Below are 20,197 nucleotides of genomic sequence, written 5' to 3'. Positions count from 1 at the left end.
GGTGTGGCCTCGCTTGATGCTGTTCTGTCTCTCTAGAGTCCGTCTCAACCTCACCTTGAGTTTAAAGGTATACCAGCTGTAGACGACCGACGTGGTTTTTGTCAAAACTGATATATCTCACAGTAATTAATTATAATGTAACGGAGCAGAGCAGACCCTTGAGGAAGGCCGAGCTGTAAAGATCTGCTCGAGTCCGAGAGGCTGGACGAGGATGTGCTGCTTTAGTGTGAAAGGTCAAGACCAATGAGGACCTGATTGTGTTTGATCTTGATTGTAGACTTTTGATAACAGCAGCGCTGAACTTGCTCAATTTAAATGCTTAATTGTTATTTTAAAGCGACCTAATTATCTAAGCTCAAGTTTAAACAGAGTTAAGAGATCATGATATAAATTACACCTACAACTTATGTTTGTGCCACAGTTAAACACAAAACGCTCTCTTTGTGTTGTGGCGACATCACGTGGCAAATGATTGAAATGTAAATCATTCGGGTGAAAACATGTCCCCACACCTGACCTTGAAGAGCGATGATCGCAGGCAGGTGTGTTTGATCGGGAGGAAGCTAAGCTCCTCTGGGCAGTGGTCTGCAGACCTTCTCCGGCTCAGGGCCGTCTAGTGGTTCACACAAGCTGGTATGGCGTTGTTATAGCAACAGCAAAATCAAGGTCACCAAGGTTGTGGTCAATTTCTATGCAAAAACAGGCTTAGGAAGGACATTCACCTTAAAAACACATCCAACCAGAATATATCCAAAGATCTTTATGAGCATCAGTCCAAACTCAGAGAAAGATGAAGGCTAGCCCCATTCACTCAGTCTGACAGGTCTGCTGACTTCCACCACGCTCTCTGTTGAGGCCCGTCCTATCAAATAGTATTAAGAGGAGGAGGAGGGATGTATACAACGTGCATATGTATACACAATTAAATAAACTAAGCATTTGTTTTGGGGAAAACGATTTTCGGGGAAAAGTAAAATTGTACATTTTAATATATCAAACATTTTATTAGTCTTTTAAGAACGATGAACTACAAAGATAGTTTTAAAAAGGGGAAGTACAAATCTATTTGCAAGTTAATATTGTATATGTTTTTCCTCTTTAATAATAAAGAGCCACAGTCAGCTGATCTCATGTAATCTGGGGCCTCGTTTATAAAACCATCCTGAATTTGATCATTTCTACAATATGCGCGTGATTCAGATGAAATCTACGACTCGGGCGATTTAAAGGGCTTCAGCTCGTAAACGACTCCTAATTGATGTCATTGAGTGATGATGATGATGATGATGATTAGTGAGGTGTTTGTTAAAGAGAGAGCTGCAAGAACAGCTTACATAGAAAGATGGGTTTATAAAGAAGAGCGCTGTGTGGACACACACACACACACACACACAACGATCAGGTCCGTGCGCTTGGAGCGCGGCCAATGATCAGACTCAAAGTTAAGTACACTAATTGTAATTTATGTTATGAGCCTGTCCTCCAACCAAAAAACACTGTATAGGTCGTTTGTGCAAGTATAGAAAAATCTGGTGAAATCAGAAGTGTGATAGAGGAGATATAATAATAATAATGGCCACTATCCAGCAGCGTTACCAAGCCTGGAAGAGCCAGAATACATTTTTAAACCGACCGTCTTGTACACCTAGGACAGCTTGGGGTAGTTCTCTTTGTGAACCATTTCTTCAGGAGTGGATTGGTTCCTGAATGCCAAGTTCAACAAGAACAAACAGGAAACAAAGTCTCGTTTAGAAATCATATTTATTGTAAAAAGACCAGACTTCAGCCAGTTAACAGACACTGATGCTAAACATGTGCTGGGATCACAGTACGTTTCTTAACGTGTTGAACGAGCGCTTCAGCTGATCCAAGTCCTGTTGTGTGTTACGGTTTAAATCGACCTCACGTAAACGAGAACGAACCTCTCAGATCAAGAGACAAGCCGCTGACGGATCCTCAAAACCACCGCCGAGAAAAACAACCCAAGTGAGGATACAGATGAAAAGATGTGACGTGAGACGCATGCAAATCAGACACACACACACACACACACGTGTCCGAGGAACACACACCATGGGGGAGAAGATCCGTCACACTTCTAATACGTGAAGCCTGGTGTTAATGTGAACCAGATTAAAACAGACACCGGTAAGAGCTGCATGAGAAGCATCAAAACACTGAAAAGATCACATTAATATCTCAGATATATTAAAACACATACATTTACATATTAGTCACGATTGATTAGATTAATATTAAAGTGGCAGAGAGACAAACAATCTGATTGATACAACCAGTGTATGCATATAGAGCTCTTCCCGCGGAGCTTAAAAGGTCATTTTCTCTTGGAAACTAAAAACAGGCTCTAGAAGAGTCCTACAAGACTCACTTGGCACATCAACACACTCTAGAGCGGCAAAAACCACAGGAACCCTGTCTAAACGTTAAAAGTCTTTAGGATGGGCTCAGAAGCACTTCCTGAAGACGATCTGCGGGCCGAACTCCTCGTACTCGTCAGCGCTGATCCAGGCCCCGCCGAGCTCCGCCGTGTGGGCCAGAGCCGCTCCGCCGCGCCACACCGAGAAGTCCCGGTCGCTCGGGCTGCTGACCCGCACGCTCGGACCCGCCGGACACAGAGCGCTCATCTCCTGCTGCAGGCGCGCGGGGAGACCCGGCAGCAGCGTGTTCCCGCCTGGGACACACACACACACACACACACAGAGACAGGACGGTCAGCAACAGCTCTGAGGAAGTCATGTCATTCTCTGGCTTTCTAAACTGGGGAAAGTTCAATTCCAGCAATATAGTTGACTATTTCTGATGCAAAGACAACCATAACTGCAGAATTAGTAGAAAAGTCACACACACACAGATTTCTTTCTTTCCCATAAACCTAGTCCACGAATCAAGAGACTTCTTGCAGTGAGCTCTGCACACGCTGCACTAGAGTCACATCGTTGGGTTCTTCTACGAGTCTCAAATACACTTTCTCTTGCAAATGACAAAGTTTGGCATATCTGTGCTAAATATGGAGCAAAGGTAGAGGACACCGAGCATAATACACAGTGTACATGACAGCTCAGTGTTTCTCCCCTGATTGACCAGCTGAGGTTCAGCAGACGCTGTAGACTTGAACATGAACTAAACCAAAGTAGTAAATCAAAAACCAGAGAGTTCAGGATGCATCTCAATCAGAAGAGCTAGAGCCTTTTGGCCAGTTGAGTGAAATATGGAGCAAAGGTTTTCTGCATCCACACACACACACACACACACACACACACACACACACACACACGGAGGAGCATCTGATCAGGTGTGTGAACGATCACATTACTGCTGCAGTGAACACGCTGCATGGGTTTGTTGACTAATTCGTGGACTAGGATTCAAGAAGGTGTTTGTGGGAGGAAGTGAAAAGCTCTACAAATGTTTGTATGTGACTTCAAACTTGATCTTAGTAGTCTTAGAGTATTCATACGACCCCTTTTAGATCTATAAAGTTCATTTTAGCAACAACAATTTTGTGTGTGTATTTGGTGTAATTACTGCTCAATTGTTTGTTTCTCCAACCAGAGAGAAAAGTATTAGTGCTAAAGTGTTTGATTTTCAGATGAATAAGGGCTGGAGTGTGTGTGTGTGTGTGTGTGTGTGTGTGTGTGTGTGTGTGTGTGTGTGTGTGTGTGTGTGTGTGTGTACTCTCACCCGACAGCAGGATGTTTCCCAGAAAACTGCGCCGCAGGTCGATGTCTGACTGCAGCACTGATCTGAAGAGGCTCTCGTGCATCCCATAATGATCTCGACCAATCAGCTCCGGCCTGAAGAGGATCTCCGGTGCCCTGCCAGAACACGTCACACGGTTAGTCTCAACACACACACACCTAATTCATAAATTCTATTAACTAATTAAACAAGAACACAGCCATGCATATAACTAGAATCAAAAATGAAGGTTTGATTTGTGGCATACTAAGAAGGTCATTTGTACTAGAAGCGTGTAGCGTCCACACCTGTGCTGCTGTGGACTCCTGAGCTTTGAGAGATGCATAATCTCTTCCAATAAGTTGAAGAATAACTCACATTTTATGGGCATCTTTACCATTATAAAAGTATAAATACACTTTTTCTGATCCCAAGTCAAGTGTACTGTGTAGTGTGTGTTCTATACAGCGGAGAGTCGTTTTGCAAATCAATGTCACTTAAATTATGATATTACTGCGGACTAAATATAAAATCGCACACCCCTTAAAAAGGTGCTTCGTCTAAAAGTACAGCACATGAAAGCCGTGTCAGACAGAAAGCGCGTGTGTGTCTGCAGAAGCGTGAGCGGCTGTTACCGGAAGCGTTCGGAGGCCAGAGACACGAGCCGTCCGTCAGGAAGAGTGTAGGGCAGCTCCGAAGCGCTCTTCAGCTCGCCGGCGAAGTCCAGCGCCACACAGCAGCACCTCTCCTTCATCTCACGCACGATCTCCAGCTCGGCAGACGTCTGCAAACACACACCCTGCTCCAGCAGCAGCTGCACACACACACACACACACACACACACACACACAGAGTCTCAACACAGCCCGCTACAGGACAAACAAGGAGGTTCTTCATTCAGTAACGTTCCTACAACTGATTGGCCAATTTCATTTTCAAAATGAGAAACATCGTTTATCCAAAACTAACCAGTGCTGGGTGTGACATGTTACAAGTGATGCTAGTTAGAGATACTTTTGACGAGTAACTAAACTTGAAAGTGAAGTGTTGCTTTTACTAGAGACATTGGGAGTTACTTTAAACTACGTGTGACATGAGACACTCGAGTCTTATTTTTGTTGACTAAAGGCCCTTTCACACCTGAATATAACTTGTTTGTGATATTAAAACAACATACAGCAAGCCCAACCTGTGTGACAAAATATCACATCGATTCAAAAGTTACTTAATGTATTATTTGTTACTTTAAATGCAATTAAAATGTAAAGTAATGAGTAACAATACTGTAACTTTCATCAGTGCTGAAATTAACCTTTGGGGACACGCTAATTAAGCGTCAGTGTGTGTGTGTGTGTGTGTGTGTACACCTTCTGGAGCTGCAGGGTGACGTGGGATCCAGCCAGGTCCAAGCGCTGCACGGCGTGAGGAAGACAGTAACCCTCAAACACAGGAACACTGTGAGTGACCCCGTCCCCGGAGTCCAGCACCACCCCTGAACACACACACACACACACACACAGTTACAACAACTAAAACAAAACATTTTGGATAATGTCATCATACTACTGCTGCAACAAAGTTCTCACTGTTAAATTGTTTATAAAAGCACCAAGATTTTACAGCAAGAGGAACGTTTGGGTGAACCATCCCTGAACGCTGGAGAATGAAAGCCTCATGTTCTGAATCTCTGCAGGTGATTACTGCTGAACGTTAATTACTTTGAAGGTGCATCCTACCAGAGACGTTCAACCACACTGTTGATTAATTCTAAACCGCATCAATATTTCTCTTTACTGTTAAAAAGGTGAAAACTGATGTAACACAAACCTACTCAAATAGAGCACGAAGTAGACGGGGTGAGAGTACATCTAAAGACTGTAGTTGACATCCTGTTATAAATCTGTACACTAGATGAGGTCAGATAAACCATGCATAATATTCTATGGACTTCAGCAGAGGTGTGTCTTCAATCTGAAGCACAAAAAAGTAAAAAACCTCCTGTATAATGGTTAATTAAATGATCTTGTTCTATTTTAAATTGCAAGACTAAAACGCTAAAAACGTTTCCACTGATTATAATGCTCAGACGAGGCAAGATGACTGGATGAGTCTCTGGAGCACTAAGGATAGTTCAGTAAAGATTTAGTGTCAAAGATATTTTGTGGATTTCTTAACCATAAATAAAATCAAAACATTTGGATAACTTTAAAACTGATCTTTTCTTAACATGTAGATTTTCCCCCTCTTTCCACCTTCAGATTCCAGATTTATAAATGGTCGTATCTCAACTAATATTGTCCTGTGCTAAAAAACAGACGTCAGTAGAAAGATTCATCCAGCTCTCAGATGATTTAGAGAGAAAATCTCTTTAGGTTTTGTGGACCAGGGCCACAAATATAAGTTCGACACGACTGACCGGTGGTTCGTCCCGAGGCGTAGAGCGCCAGAACGGCCTGCAGGGCCACGAAGGTCAGCGGCACGCCGAAGACCTCGAACATCAGCTCCACGGAGCGCTGGCGGTTCTGAAGAGGGTTCATGGCCGCCTCGGTCAGCAGCACCGGGTGATCCTCAGGACACACACACAGCTGCTGGAACGCGTGGTGCCAGATCTGGGTCAGAACACACCCAGACGTGTTAGGAGAGAGGAGGCAAACGTTCACGAGCGCACCTCCAAGCCTGTTCGTCTGGACTCACCATCTCCATCTCATCCCAGTTGGTCACTACGCCGTTTCTGATGGGATACTTGAGGGTCAGCACTCCTCTCATGTGCTGCGCGTCGTGGCCCACATACTGCTCTCGCTCCACACTGCCGTTCATTACCTCCTACGACACAAGAGAGCCGCTTCAGACCAACAGAAGCGCTGGGAAGAGCATACCGTCTACGGCGGAGAAAGAGCACCTCGTATTTGGGACGGCCGATGACGCTGGGGAACACGCTGGTTGGGAGGTCCTGGTCTGCAAAGCCAGCCTTCATCAGACCGGAGCCCGAGTCCAGCACGATGGGCGTCTTATAATCACTCATCTACCTCACACACACACACAGAGAGATGTCACACAGAGACTCACATACATACGACACTGACACTAGGGTGAGCGATAAAGTTATTTCAACACTTTATAAGATCTAATTGTCAAAACCCCATAATTAGATATTTTGCGATTGCTTTTGTGCTTGTGTCTTGGCATGTCTGTGACTGCTTAATTTTCTCCATCAAACTGTTATCCAGGAGTTTTTAACGATTTTAAAAGTAACTTATTTTGCTGTAAATTAAAGCAAGTTACGGTTTAATTTCTTCACTGATGCACTGAAAGCTCAGAGACCAGGGAGCTTAGTATGATAGAAAATTAATAATCTTCCAGTCATTACCAAAAAAAAAAAAAAAAAAACCCTTCCCGTCACAGCAGAAATGGCACAAAAAGGTGCAGTGTTTGGAGGAAAAAAAAAAAAATCATATATAATCAAAAAGAACGTCATTAAAACCATTGTGCCCAATGCACACCATCATCTCATTGATTCTATGTAACCGTTTAGACTGGAACTTTAGCTCAAGTGACTGCTGTATTTCACTGAAATTGATAAACTCCACTCCACACAGGGGCCTTTTCACACCGCACTGACTTTCAGTGAAACTACTCTCTTCACCTGAGTGAAGAAAAACCAGAAGTGTGTTTTGATTCGAGTGAGTGAGCAGTGTTTGAGGACCTGTCTGCTGGAGGCCTGGAGCTGGACAGTAGACCCGGAGCCGGCCGCTCTCATGGATCCGTCACAGCCCTGCGGCCCCGGACTCTCTCCTCGGCACAGCACCGCACGGTTGTTGTTATTGTTCTGCATGAGCGTCGAGGGAACGGCAGCCGGAGCGTCACAGTCTGAGGGAGGCCTCTCCTCATCCAGCATCCAGACACCTCCAGGATCAAACGCACCTCGCACGTGACCGCCGTCTTGGGCCTGCAGCGGAGGGGACACGTCCCGGCCGGGCTCCAGCGTCCCGCTCTCTGAGGTCAGACTGGAGTCTGTGAGATCAGGACGTACGCTGCTGCTCTCCTCTGCATCTGAAGGGCTTTTCGCCGAGTCTGTTCGAGGAGGTTGGTCCGAGTCTGGAAGCGGCTGGAGCCCACAGCTCCTCAGCAGCTCGTCGTCCAGATCTTTCAGCGCAGAGTTCCTCTCCATGACCGAACATGTCACCACCCTGTGGCCCCTGCTGGACCTCCTCCTCGCACTTCTCTCCATCGTCTCCGGGGGTTTCTCCTTCTCCCTGACCGGGTCTAGCTCGGTCTCTCTGAGGCGCAGGGCCTCCAGCTTCACGCGCTCCTCCATTATTTGCTCCTCAAGAACTCTGATGTCTCTCAGCTCTCGGAGGACCCCGGGTCGGTGTTCCTCAGGACATCCCGTGTCAGGCGGCTCAGGTCCTTCACACGTGGATGGACTTCTATCGGACGATCCAGAGGAGTCTTCACAAACCTCGCAGGATCTCAGGGTCTCCGAGTCAGTGGAAGTGAGGTCACTCTGAAGGACATCGCCGTCCAGCCCGATCACGCCGGACTCGGCCAGCTCTCTCGGGGTCATCTGGAAGGAAGAGTGCACAGACAAGCGAGGATGAGGGGAAGAGAAAGTCATTTTTGAAGGGGACTATGCAATGCAACGCATAAGTCAATGTAATCAGTAATTAGGTCTCCACTGGATGCAACAAATGCCTCTAGGTCACACTTAAGGTATTCGGTCAGTCACAATGCACTGGATAGCTGGTCAATCAGAAGACATTTAGCAAATATGGAAGGAGGAGCAACAATAAAATGTACAGGATGTGGAAAATAATGGTTTATTCGATTTAAGGTTCCAGAAACGTATCGGTGCATGTTGTCTAAAGGGATAGCAGACTAATTTAGCTGCCAATTCTTTATTTTCAAAAGTCACCGATGTTAAGCAACAAAAGGACAACAAATCACTCATTACTCAACTGAATCACTTATTAGTCCTAAAGATTAAATCTAATAAAAAAAAAAACATTTTAGCAGATTAAAACGACAATTCCACCAAAATAAACACTGGTCAAATGATAATGATAATTAAAATATGATTGTGAAATGGACTGTGCTAAATTGTAACTATAGCAGCATGTAATTATTGCAAGAAAACAAAAGCCAGTCCACGCACCGTACTGAGCTGATGTCCTTCAGTCCATACGGGCCAGTGTTTGTTTAAGTCCTCTGACCTCAACAGCTCATCCAGCACCACTTCCTGTGCAAGCACATCCTCCTCCTCCTGAAGGACCGGAGCAGAGAAGGGTTCAGTGGTACAAGTATTCATACTGGAAATTAAGCTTTTCAGTTCTTCTGGGTCATACAAATACATAATTTAGTTTTACTTGTATTTCTCCCTCTATCCCAGAAGTCATTGAACTCAGTCCTGGAGAGCCGGTGTCCTGCAGAGGTGACAAGTACACCCATTAAGACCTTGATCGGCTGCTTTGGTTGTGCTTGATTAGGGTTGGAGTTAAAGTCTGCAGGACACTGCCCTCCAGGACCGGACCTGGTGATTCTGATCTATCCTCTTTCAGTCGATGCATGAAATTCTCTACATTTCAAAAATCATTTTGGTGAGAGATGCTGAAGACACACACCTGTAGTATCTCAGCCGCTCTGTCTAAAGTCTCCTCCACCTCTCTCAGCTCTTGTTGCTCTCTCTGAACCCAGTCACCGAGAGACACGTCCAACCTACCAGAAGAGAAGAACACAAACCCTCAGAAGAACTAATTCGGGTGAACTAACGTTTCAAACGCTTAAAGAGAAACCTAACCGTTGGTAAGAGTCCTGTCTGAGATTGTGAAGATCAAACGAGTCCCAGAGAAGAGAGGGATCCCCATCCACCGTGCAGCTGGGCCTGTCTTCATGATCCGTTAAGGTACTGGACAGAACATTTCCCACAGCAGCCAGCTCCGGCTCCTCAAAGCTCTCCTGACTCGGAGCGGCTCTCAGGAGCTCGGCCGGAGAGGGCCCATCCCGTGCCCGGCTCCTCGGGGCTCTGGACGTGCTGGGAGTAATGGTGACCGTATAGGAGCTCTCCAGATCATCTATGGGGAGGCTCAGCCAGGGGTTCTTGGGCAGCGTGGCGGAGCGCTTCACCTTGATCTCAAGGTTCAGAGAGTCGGAGGTCATTTTGGGGACGATCTGAATGCTGGCGTGAGTGGAGTCCCTCTTTAAACTGAACCCCATCTCTTCACACGGGTCTTCAGAGTCAGACACGCTCACGATGTTCTCCTCGTCGATCTGGCCGTGCACAGGTTTAGTCTTGAAAGCAAAGTCTCCGTTTCCCAGGATCCTCGGCGGCGGCGGCTCTCTTCTGCTCCTGCCGTCCGCTCCATCGAAGCCAGAGTCAAAGGAGCTGAGCGAGGGAGGCTTGCCTGCAGAAGGCCACTTGGCCAAATCACACAAGCTCTCACACTGAGAAACCACACGAGCGTCTGAGTCTGGAGGAGGCAGACCGCAGGAAACATGCTCGTCCACAGGGGAAGTGATGTCAGAGGTCTTGCGGTGGCCCTTGAGGAACTCGTACTGCCACTGGAGGGCAAGCTGAAGGTCATGAAGGGGAACGGCTCCAGCTGAGGTCAAGAGTCTCCTGAGAGCCATGCATCTGTGGACGGTCATGAACGAGTTCACACCAGCACAGCTTCTCAACCAACCAATAAACCCTCCTCAGGTTACGGCTCCGAGAAGCAGGAGGTAACCCTCTATAGAGAAGAACTACAGCGTTAGAGTACCTGTGAGACAGCTGCGATCCGGCGTGCCGAAGCTGCGGGTCCGGCACAGCGCTCGAGAGGTGCGCCAGCTTGACCAGATCCTGCACCTCGGGGCAGGGGTGTGTCCACAGGAAGCTCTGCACTCGTCTCCTGCAGCTGGACAGCTCCGGGGCCCGGCCGAGCTCACGGGGCCACTCCACAGCAGCTCCTGCAGGAGGCTCTCACGCAGCACCGCCTCGTACCAGCTCCGACACTGACCAGACCACACAACACACCAGCTCGTGAACACTCGCTTTCTACGACCGCGTGTAGGTCGTGTCCCTCTCCACTGCTCATCCGGCTACAGACACGTTTACATAATTTATGTACTGAGTGGAAAAGAAGCCCCTGCAATTGCACCTGTGGTATAAATAAACTAGAAAACCGTGTTAAACTGAAACAGTCATTCTGTGCTTGAATGCACTTTAGTTGAGAAAGTAGACCGAAGAACATCTGATTGTGCTGAAGAGGAAGATCTCAAGTATTCTTCAGTTCTCTTTCATTCAAAGACTGATATTATTCAAAGATCATACAACCCTCCCTATAGTGACATTAAAACATTTTAGGTTGCACAAGTAGTGAAATTAAGTTTAAATAAAACTTAAAATAGTTCAATTCTAAATCTCAATTTTCCTATGCATCGCAATTCTCTCCAACAATTTTGAGCAGATATAGATGTACTTTTGTTTTATTACATTTTCCACCAAACAAATTTGATTTTATATACACATGTATGATAATGTAGCCATGTGCAGTAATACTGAGAATGAGATTCTCTCGTTTAATCACAGACTAAAATGCATGCGAGCGGTCTCAAATTAAATCTCTTGCTCTGACGCATCTTATCATATATTATGTATTGTAATTTACAAGGACATATATTGGCACCCAATTTCCAAATCAGAAGGTAGGTGCATCCTTCCATCACTAATTGTAATATATGACCCTGGAGCACAGAAGCAGTCATCAGTACAGATTTATTTGTAGCAACAATACATCGTATGGGACAAAATGATTTGGCAAAAAAAAAAAAAAAAAACCCTAAAATTTAAGCAGTTGCATCTCAGCCAAACATTGTCTGATCCAAACAAACCAGAAAAAGTGACCCCCACAAACAGCTGGCCCTTCTGACTGGTTTTGTGGTCCAGGGTCACACTTCTTTCAGTAACTCTCGAGTGATACGTCAGTAAACACCAGATGATCTGAACGGCACATACTGTGTTGGAGGAGTGATGGAAGTCCGACACGGTCCTCAGAGTCCGGTTCAGACACTGAGCAGCAGAGCTGAGCTTCTCCTTCAGCCCGGCCAGATCCTCCAGCCACGGCTCCGCAGCCTTTCTCTCACCGAGCGGAACCGTCTCCGCTAACGTGTGCATGACGTCCTCCGCACGACGAACCAGCGCCTGCTCACGAGAGATTCACTCAAACACAAGCCACGCCAGGCACGTGGGAGATCACAGTGTGCCGCTGGACACTGACTGCATTAATACAGGGGATCGCTTTCGTTTCAGAAAACCATCATAAGGTCGTAATCTACAGCCTGACATTCACAGGATTGTGACATCCGGTCCCGTTTGTTTCTGTGACTCTGAACGGGTGATATTGTCCTGAAGTTCAAAGCACCCTTCAGTTCTGAGGCACACACTATAAAGCTGTGTTCAGCTGTACAACTAATCTCACTTCATTTGTGAATCAGCAGCTTGGGCCAGTGTTGCCACCTTGTGGACAAACATCAGAATAAAAAGTACATATGCACTCGCTCACAAGTTACAGGAAAATCTGATTGTGCGTGTACTAGACTCTGTTTAATGGACATACCATTGTGTAAGTGTATATTGAAGCCTCAAACTCCAGCCGGAGCTCTTCAGCTCGGTGCACGTCTTTAGCCACTTCAATCCTGTAGGGCTGAACTTTCTCCCGGTGCATGGCAAGCATCTGCTCCTGTATCTGAAACCAGCAGGAACACATGATACACATTTGGGCACTAAGAGCAAGAGCAGACATTTTTATATTCATTTAAACTATTAAGAAATTGTATATTGGTACCAAATACTAGTACAGACTGTACTATATCTTTAGATTTCATAATTCATTATCCTGTTGATACACCAGTTCACATTAAACCATGTAACCATGGAAACACCATCATCGGTTTACAATTATAGCAGTAACCATGGAAACAATAATAATGTTTCACATTTGTGGTGATCTTACACTGCTCTACACACTGAACCCTTTAGTTACATGGTCTCTACACTTACTAAACTGCAGTCTGCTTTCAATAGAGAAGCATTTCGATTGACTCTAGTCTGCAGGTTTTATGGCAAAAGACGGCAGTGCGCAGGAAACACAGAGCTGGGTTAACGTGCAGAACTGGGATCGCTTTGTAGTCTTTTCAATGGATAAGACGGGCACAGAGCCAGTACACCTCATCACCTGCCACAAGGCACCGCTAATGAATCTTAAACACTACAGGTGTGAAGGAGACCTGACCTGCTGGGCCTCTCTCTGCAGACGGAGGAGCTGCAGCTGGACGTGGGCTCTGGAAATCACCTGCTGCCACAGCAGCTCCACTTTCTCCACCGCCGCGGTTATCCTGACACAGAGACACACACATTCAGATGGCGCTCCTTCCTCTCAGAGCTGAGGGACCCCTGCAGAGGCTCGTACCGGTTGTAGTTGTGGAGCATCTCTAGCGCGGTGTGCGTGTAGAGGAGCGTTCCAGCCATGGCCCGAAAACACGGCTCGTCCTCCGGGAAGCGCAGCTTCTCCAGCAAACCCTCGCAGCGCTTCAGCAAGTCATCCAAACCTAGATCCCTAAAGACAGCCAATATACTGGACACTGATGTCTGTGCTGGGCTGGGATTTGACCATACACCTCTAACGTATCAAACAGATCTTACTACATCAATAACATGGCATATACCAATATATCTGTGCAGATTGATGCGGGCGGCTTTGCACAAGTCACTGATAAAAATGACAATTAAATGTATAAAGCACATTAAGAGAACTGCCACACACACTATAATTTATCATCCATGTCTGCATACCAGATCAGTACGGTCCATCTTAAAGTGACAGGACTATAACATTCCTATCAATATTAATAAAACAAACTTGAGAACTTAAAAGGAAACCGCAGCTCTTGCCTGATTATACTTGATAAATCTGAAAGTTAAAAGCACATTAAGTTTTATAATGAAGGGATGGCATTTTACGTCACATTATGAAACGTTAAGGTAGTGATATAACTTCTGCCGTTTCACCCCCGTGCAAGCAAGGCTTATACTCATGGTAGCGTATGCCTTTCTTTGCATAGATTGAACTATTGACCAACAGAGCGCACTAAAACTCAGACATGCAGTGAAACAGCAGCCTGTACACGAACAAGATCTGCATTGTTTTCTCAATTCATGACAACATGTGAGAGTGTAATACTGTCTGGAGCCGTGTCTCCAACCGTTCACTCACTCGGACTCCATGAAGTGAACAAGGAGTAGGTTGGGACACGGTATAGAAAAAACCATGGATGGATCTAGTTAAAATCAATTCATAAATACATCAGGTTTTTTTTTTTTTTTTTTTTTTTTTTTTTTAAAATCAATGGTGCCTTTGAATAGAGCTGGACATCTAATTTGTTGCACTTGTACACAAGATACAAAAACTTTTCATACTCCTATTAAACATCAGATACTTCTGTACTTTACTTTTAAAAGATGAAGAGGAGTTCAGTGCTTTCACAGGAACATTTATGGTTTGTGTACTTCGTCCACCCCTGAACACTACATGACCGCCCTAAACACTGGGTTTGAGAGCTAAATCGGCTTTGAGTGCAGTGGTTCCTGTAAATCCCTGTGAGATTAGTGACCGGTATGTGGTTTCAGGACAGAGCAGTACCTGCGGAGCTGCTGGAAGCGTGCCTGGTTCACGCAGCAGAACTCCTGCAGCCGCTCCAGGTCAGCCGGGACGGGACGCCTGGACAGAGCCTGCAGGGTCCAGATACAGGACGGCAGCCTGCTCACCACCGACAGGAACTCCTGCACGAACGAGTCCATCTCCTGCACAGAGCACACAAGGCTTTACGGTGCTTGTGACCGGCCAGACATTTACATAAAACAATTTAGAAGCAACAGGCCATTTCCAAAAGACCTTATCTTCGGGAGATGGATCTACACAAGCAGTGCGCTACATGCCGTTTTAGCAAATCATTGCAATTAAAGTGCTACAATCTGCTTTTAAAGATGAACAAATACTGACAGACTGCACAATGAGATCCATTTCAGAAGCCTTTGATACAGAAACATGCCCTGTGCATTAATGCTTCATGTTCAAAATACAAGCAAAGATGTAATTTGAGAAACGTGACGCTGATTTTAAATACGTTAAAATCGGGGTACGTCACTGTAAGAGGATTGAGAACCACGGCTTCAGTCGAACATGCCTAATGATGTAGAATTGTGGGCGGGGCTCAGAAGATTTAGTTTGGTAAAGGTTTTAAAGCAAACTTTCAAAAGGGTGTCATAAGCTGACCAAGTAGCAAAAGAAACAAGCTCGCCCCATCAATCTTAACCTGAGGAGCACACCCTTCCCAGAGCCCACGCTCTCCGCTCAAGTAAAGCCTCAAAGACCGCTTCAAGCCCCGAGTGAACCCATGAGAGCGAGCCGGACAGCGCGGATGAGCTCACCACAGACAGCGTGCGGCCCTTTCACATGCTAATGACCGCAGATGATTGTCCTCTGAAGCTTCTCCAGGACGACACACAATAGAGACGATGGGCTCATGAATACACTCACTAATGAAACACACATCCGAGTCCTCGCACAACACACACACACACACACACACACACACAATAAACATGGGCTGCTGAAGCAGTAAGGAGGAGAAAAAAAAAAAAAAAAAAAAAAAAAAAATGAATAAGAAAGAGAAAAGAGAAGTGTAGAGTACGTCAAGCGTTATCTAAGGCCATCAGAGGCGATCATGAGACCCTGTTATGGTGTGACGGATCCTTCCTGCTGCCGACGGAGCCCAAGAATCAAACACTGCGCTATTATGCAACGTCTGGCCGCTCCGATCTGAATAAAGGCTGGAGGGGGACAGGAACAGGCCATCACATGCATTCAGAGCCCTCTCACACACACTTCATCATGACGGGAGCTTTATTATCGAGTTCAGGGCATTTCTGTCCCCTACACCAACCTCTCTGTATTTAGACAGACGTTTGACAGACACAGCAAATAAGCAGAAGACTCCTACCTTAACGAAGGCAACCCAGCTCTTATGGCAGTATATGAGGTATCCTCCCAGACCAGATGGTAGCTGGCTTCTGTCGATGTAGTTCGAAAGCTCAAAAACCTCTTTGACGAAGACACGCTGCCCACAGAAGAAAACACAGAGATCAGCGACAAACACCGCTTCGAAATCATTGACTTGATAATTCATTCATGATTCACAAGTTCATGTCAGTAATTGCGTGTAGAATTTATTTCTGCAATACTTAACAGATTTCATTTTGGTAGAGCTCATTAAGACAATACATCCAGTACATCAAAAACGAAAAGATGCAAAGTTTTTCCTGCTCTAATAACTTACTACAGTTATTAGAGAGAACAGATCTTTTATGAATGATGTTGACCAGGAGGTGAAGCACCACAGCAGACCCGGGCACTAAATATAACACCAGCTTAAACTACTAGTCAACATCTACTGATTCACAGAACTTAAAACTATATTACATGCAGTGAATAAACTAAACATTAAAGGGAATTAAGTGGCAAATAAGCCACATCTTTCTCATTTCAGTCTCCTATATCTATAGATATATATCTATAAAAAAAATAGTTTTAACGGTGGCCTTCACAACTCCTGATTTATTCAGATAGACTCTCTCTAAAGTACTTTTCATTCATTGATTCGTTCCGTAAGCTGATCGGTTTCTTTAAACACAGAGTGATGTTCATCGATGGGTTTGAATAACGAGAGTCATCCTAAACGAGTCATTACAGGTGGGGAAGCTGCATCTCGCCGCTCAGGACGGAGGAGCGGTGTGGAGCACGCAGGGGTCTTCGGTCGTTACTCACTTTGAAGAGGACGGGCGTGCGCTGCTTGGAGCCGCTCGCAGTCAGGAGCTTCCCCAGCTGCTTCAGGACATCCTTCTTCTTTGGTTGAACGATATACACCGAGTGGACGGTTCTTCTGGAAAACTAAACACAGGACAGAACGGCGGGCGCTCAAGGCTCAGGAAACTCCAGCACTCTGTACCGCAGGCCTGCGAGTCGACCGCGTCCATGTTGAGGACAGCGGCTGCCCACTCGCCTCCATTATTAGATCAGACATGTGAGGACAACAGGCATGTGATCACCGTCTCAGGACCTCAGCCTCGCCACAAGACCAGCGCAAACGCAGAGCTAAAGGGGGTCTATAAGCCACGGATAGAAAAGAAACGACTTCCACTGCCAGCCTCCTAAACAAAGTTCATCTGATTTAAACGAAGCTTGCTGAACGGCTATAGCTCCAGAAACTCATTTGCTCACATGTTAGGCTTTGGCACATGAAGCCGCATCACGCCAGGCTTGACGTCAACGACGCAAACAACGTTCCCTCATAATCTTCCCTGTGCCGGAGCTCACAAGGACCTTTTACAGTCATGTTCTGAAACCAATTACACCGTCATCACAGTCCCATGACAGACAGAGTTCAGTCCTGCTGGTAGACTCACAACTAAAAACACTGACGAGTCGGATTCGATCTTTTGCAAGCAACATTGTTTTTTCCTCGTCTGATGATGTTTTGTGGAGGCTCGGGGTGATCAATTATAAAGGGTTTCTTCTAGAGAGGTCAAGTCTCACTACCAGTGTATTTGAGAGAAAAAAAAACTAAACATTCCCTTGTAATGACACGCAATAAGCCTTTAAGTTATTGTCCAACAAAAGAGAACAACTTGTTTTCCTCCTCTTCCAGGAGGAGGCAGAAAATATGTTCTATACTCCAATAAAGGCCATCAATTAGAAGAGGCTTACAAACAGGAGCATGAAAACCCCGGCGATGGCTTGAAGGACAGATAAACCATACGTCACAGATGAGTCTGGTCTTTATTTCATTATTCAAAATATTATCATTTACATTACTGACATCAGTTTTATTCTGTTCTGTGGTTTCTCTCTAGTGCTCAGTGATCAATCCATCTTACTTCAGATAAAAATAATTCCCCTTTCAAAAAGAAATAAGTATAACATGTCTTTTTTCCAGTTGACGTAGGTGTACTCAAGTTTGTTAATGGTGGCGAGCTTTCAGAACCGAACCTAAGGCCGTGGGTCAAACCCGAGGCGCACGTGGAACCAGGACCACCTGCATCGCTTCATCCCTATAGCTGCAAACATCTGAGAAACTGCACCCAGGTCTTCAGGGTTGCTTGAACATCACGGGCAGAAGGGAAGGAGCGGATCTGAACCACACACACACACGAGAGCCAGTCACATGACACTGACCTGACAGCCGATTGGCTTAAATTGTACCCGAAAAGCTAAAGAGGGCTTGAACTACATGTTCCGGCTCGACTGACTTTCCTGTCTAGAAAACACTGGGCGTGAATGCAGTATCTTGAGAAACACCACTGAGGTCTTAAGTGAAAGCAGCTGACAAAGAACACAAGTGTGTAACCGTATAGGGGACAGGGCAGCTCTTAAAGTGACGTCTGCCATCAGTGAGACTCAAACAGAGGACCTCGCCTCTAAACGAAGCCTGTGCTCCGTTTCACCCAAGCCTCGCGGCGGATACAGGGCTTTTGTTCACGGAGAAACTGGATGTTTGTGTCAAATGATAAATGATATGTGCCTCAAACAAAACACGCTATCTAGTGTCCATCACAGCAGACTATGTAGCACACCAATGCTTTGAGGGATTAAACCGGTTGAACAGAACAAAGAGACATTAACCCCGTTATCTCCTGCTGCACATACGAGACCAAAAGATGCTTCTAGAAGTAGAATGAATAAAGCAACGAATACCTCCAACGACAGGAGCGTCTCGGCGAAGAAGCGTGCTGCGGCGAGGTTGGCTTGCCTCAGATCTACAACCACAGACAGCAGACTCTCCTCGACTCGTACACTGCCAACAGAAACACACATTAATATACCAGTATAACACAGGAGACGTCATCTTAAGAGGGAGAGCAGCGACAGAGAGAGAAGAGATCCGGCAGAAAGTCCAAGCTGCTCCATTTCACTCAACGGTTATTAAAGGATGCGTTCATAACTCGTGATGGATCACGTGCTGTTCAGCTAGACGTTTCTGTCCGTTCTAAACCTGTATAATTCTTCTACAAAACATGACCTTCTAAAGGATTTGGGTTCACCTGCGTTGCGTGACTGACTTCTATTATATGAAAGATCTTTTCTTCATAGAAGGTCGTAGACATGATGATGAGGAAATAAATGTACCGCCGCATTCATTCCCATAAATAAACTCATCCACCACAAAAAACAGCTTTGATGTTAAAAGACATCCTCATACGGACAAAAGCCCTGTTTGGAGTGTGTGTGTGTGTGTGTGTGTGTGTGTGTGTGTGTGTGTCGTACTTGTGCAGACGCAGACAGTAGTGTATGAAGCAGGACACCTCCTCTGTGCTGAACTCTGGGAGCTGACCCTGAGACTCGGCCGGAAACACCACCAGAGGACAGCCGTGCTGGTCAAAGGATCCTGTGGACGGACACACATACAGCTCAGACAGACAGAGAGACAGAGAGACAGACAGAGACAGAGAGACAGACAGAGAGACAGACAGAGAGACAGAGAGACAGACAGAGACAGAGAGACAGACAGAGAGACAGACAGACAGAGACAGAGAGACACAGAGACAGAGAGACACAGAGACAGAGAGACACAGAGACAGAGAGACACAGAGACAGAGAGACACAGAGACCACAGCAGCTCTTACCGGGGAAGATGACCGCTCCGGAGTGCAGCAGCTGATCTGAGGGCAGGGGAGCAGGGGAGGCCTGGAGCTCTGAAACACACACAGAATTAAAAAAAAAAAAAAAAAAAAAAAAAAGTAATTTCTCACAACTGACTTTCTTTCCCTCAGAACTGTGATATATTCTCGCAATTGCAAAAAGAGGTCAGAATTCAAAGTTTCACTGAAACGCGTTACACCCCAACACTGCACTAACTTTATAGTTCTAGTTATTTCCCGTCAAATCATCAACATCTCCTGACAGAGCGCGTCCAAACACCTTCAGTGTCAGGTGAGAAAACACCTTCAACACCTCAACAGTGCACACCAAGTCTTCGGTTTGGACCTCATCTCTAAAAACTGCGTGTTTATGTCACACCGAAGTCCGGTGAGCCGCGGAAGAAGAGAGCGGTTCGGTTTACCTGCGCCGTTCATCTTCACCGGAGATTCAGGGTCTCTCGTCCGACGCCGGTGTTTCCATAATAACTCCTCCGAGAAACTTCTGCACAAACTTACGCTCTGCGGCGGGATGGAGAGACGGTAAGAGCTCGAGTTTCCGCCATGTTGAGCCCCTTCCTCGCGCACCACACGGCCGATCGATCCGGAGCCGCGCCGCTCGTTTATAGCGTTCCGCGGGTGGGCGGGGCCTCGCACTGACGCCCCGCCCACAAACACGTTCACGCGGATCTCTGTCGTCACAGAAGCGGCTCTTAACAGGAACAGCAAGTTTTAACTTTAACCTGTGCGACTCATCTCACGTTTCCTGCTTTA

General features: G+C 46.0%; 1 protein-coding gene across 3 annotated transcripts; it reads right to left on the bottom strand.

Moving 5' to 3' along the window:
* Positions 1-1,742: 1,742 nt before the first annotated feature.
* Positions 1,743-20,050, bottom strand: si:ch211-241j12.3 (uncharacterized protein LOC566552 homolog). Of its 3 annotated transcripts, XM_043219367.1 has the most exons (18): positions 19,849-20,050; positions 19,412-19,480; positions 19,053-19,173; positions 18,483-18,582; positions 16,557-16,679; positions 15,733-15,849; positions 14,373-14,533; positions 13,143-13,289; positions 12,966-13,068; positions 12,291-12,419; positions 11,690-11,875; positions 6,599-6,721; positions 6,394-6,522; positions 6,116-6,308; positions 5,067-5,191; positions 4,335-4,513; positions 3,703-3,836; positions 1,743-2,692 (listed from the first exon to the last, which is right to left on the bottom strand). In XM_043219367.1, the coding sequence occupies exons 1-18, from the start codon at positions 19,859-19,861 to the stop codon at positions 2,466-2,468; spliced, it is 2,379 nt and encodes a 792-aa protein (XP_043075302.1). In that variant the 5' UTR covers positions 19,862-20,050; the 3' UTR covers positions 1,743-2,465. The 3 variants fall into 3 exon arrangements, with proteins under 3 accessions (XP_043075302.1, XP_043075303.1, XP_043075301.1); XM_043219368.1 differs by lacking the exons at positions 15,733-15,849; positions 16,557-16,679; positions 18,483-18,582; ... (1 more) ...; positions 19,412-19,480; positions 19,849-20,050 and adding an exon at positions 15,161-15,276; XM_043219366.1 differs by lacking the exons at positions 11,690-11,875; positions 12,291-12,419; positions 12,966-13,068; ... (6 more) ...; positions 19,412-19,480; positions 19,849-20,050 and adding exons at positions 7,403-8,263; positions 8,852-8,959; positions 9,318-9,411; positions 9,494-10,327; positions 10,455-10,590.
* Between the last annotated feature and the right edge of the window lie 147 nt (positions 20,051-20,197).

This window comes from Puntigrus tetrazona, chromosome 20, assembly GCF_018831695.1.
Source record: "Puntigrus tetrazona isolate hp1 chromosome 20, ASM1883169v1, whole genome shotgun sequence".
NCBI classification, from domain to species: Eukaryota; Metazoa; Chordata; class Actinopteri; order Cypriniformes; family Cyprinidae; genus Puntigrus; species Puntigrus tetrazona.
The sequence above is the reverse complement of the archived record's forward strand: the minus strand, read 5'-3'. Positions and strand labels throughout refer to the sequence as shown.

Coding starts and splice junctions, on each gene's coding strand:
- si:ch211-241j12.3 (XM_043219366.1), bottom strand. CDS start 10,323: ATGGCTCTCAGGAGACTCTTGACCTCAGCTGGAGCCGTTCCCCTTCAT. Junction 6,309..6,393: donor ACTGGGATGAGATGGAGATG/GTGAGTCCAGAC, acceptor GTTCTGACCCAG/ATCTGGCACCACGCGTTCCA. Junction 5,192..6,115: donor CGCCTCGGGACGAACCACCG/GTCAGTCGTGTC, acceptor GTGTGTGTTCAG/GGGTGGTGCTGGACTCCGGG.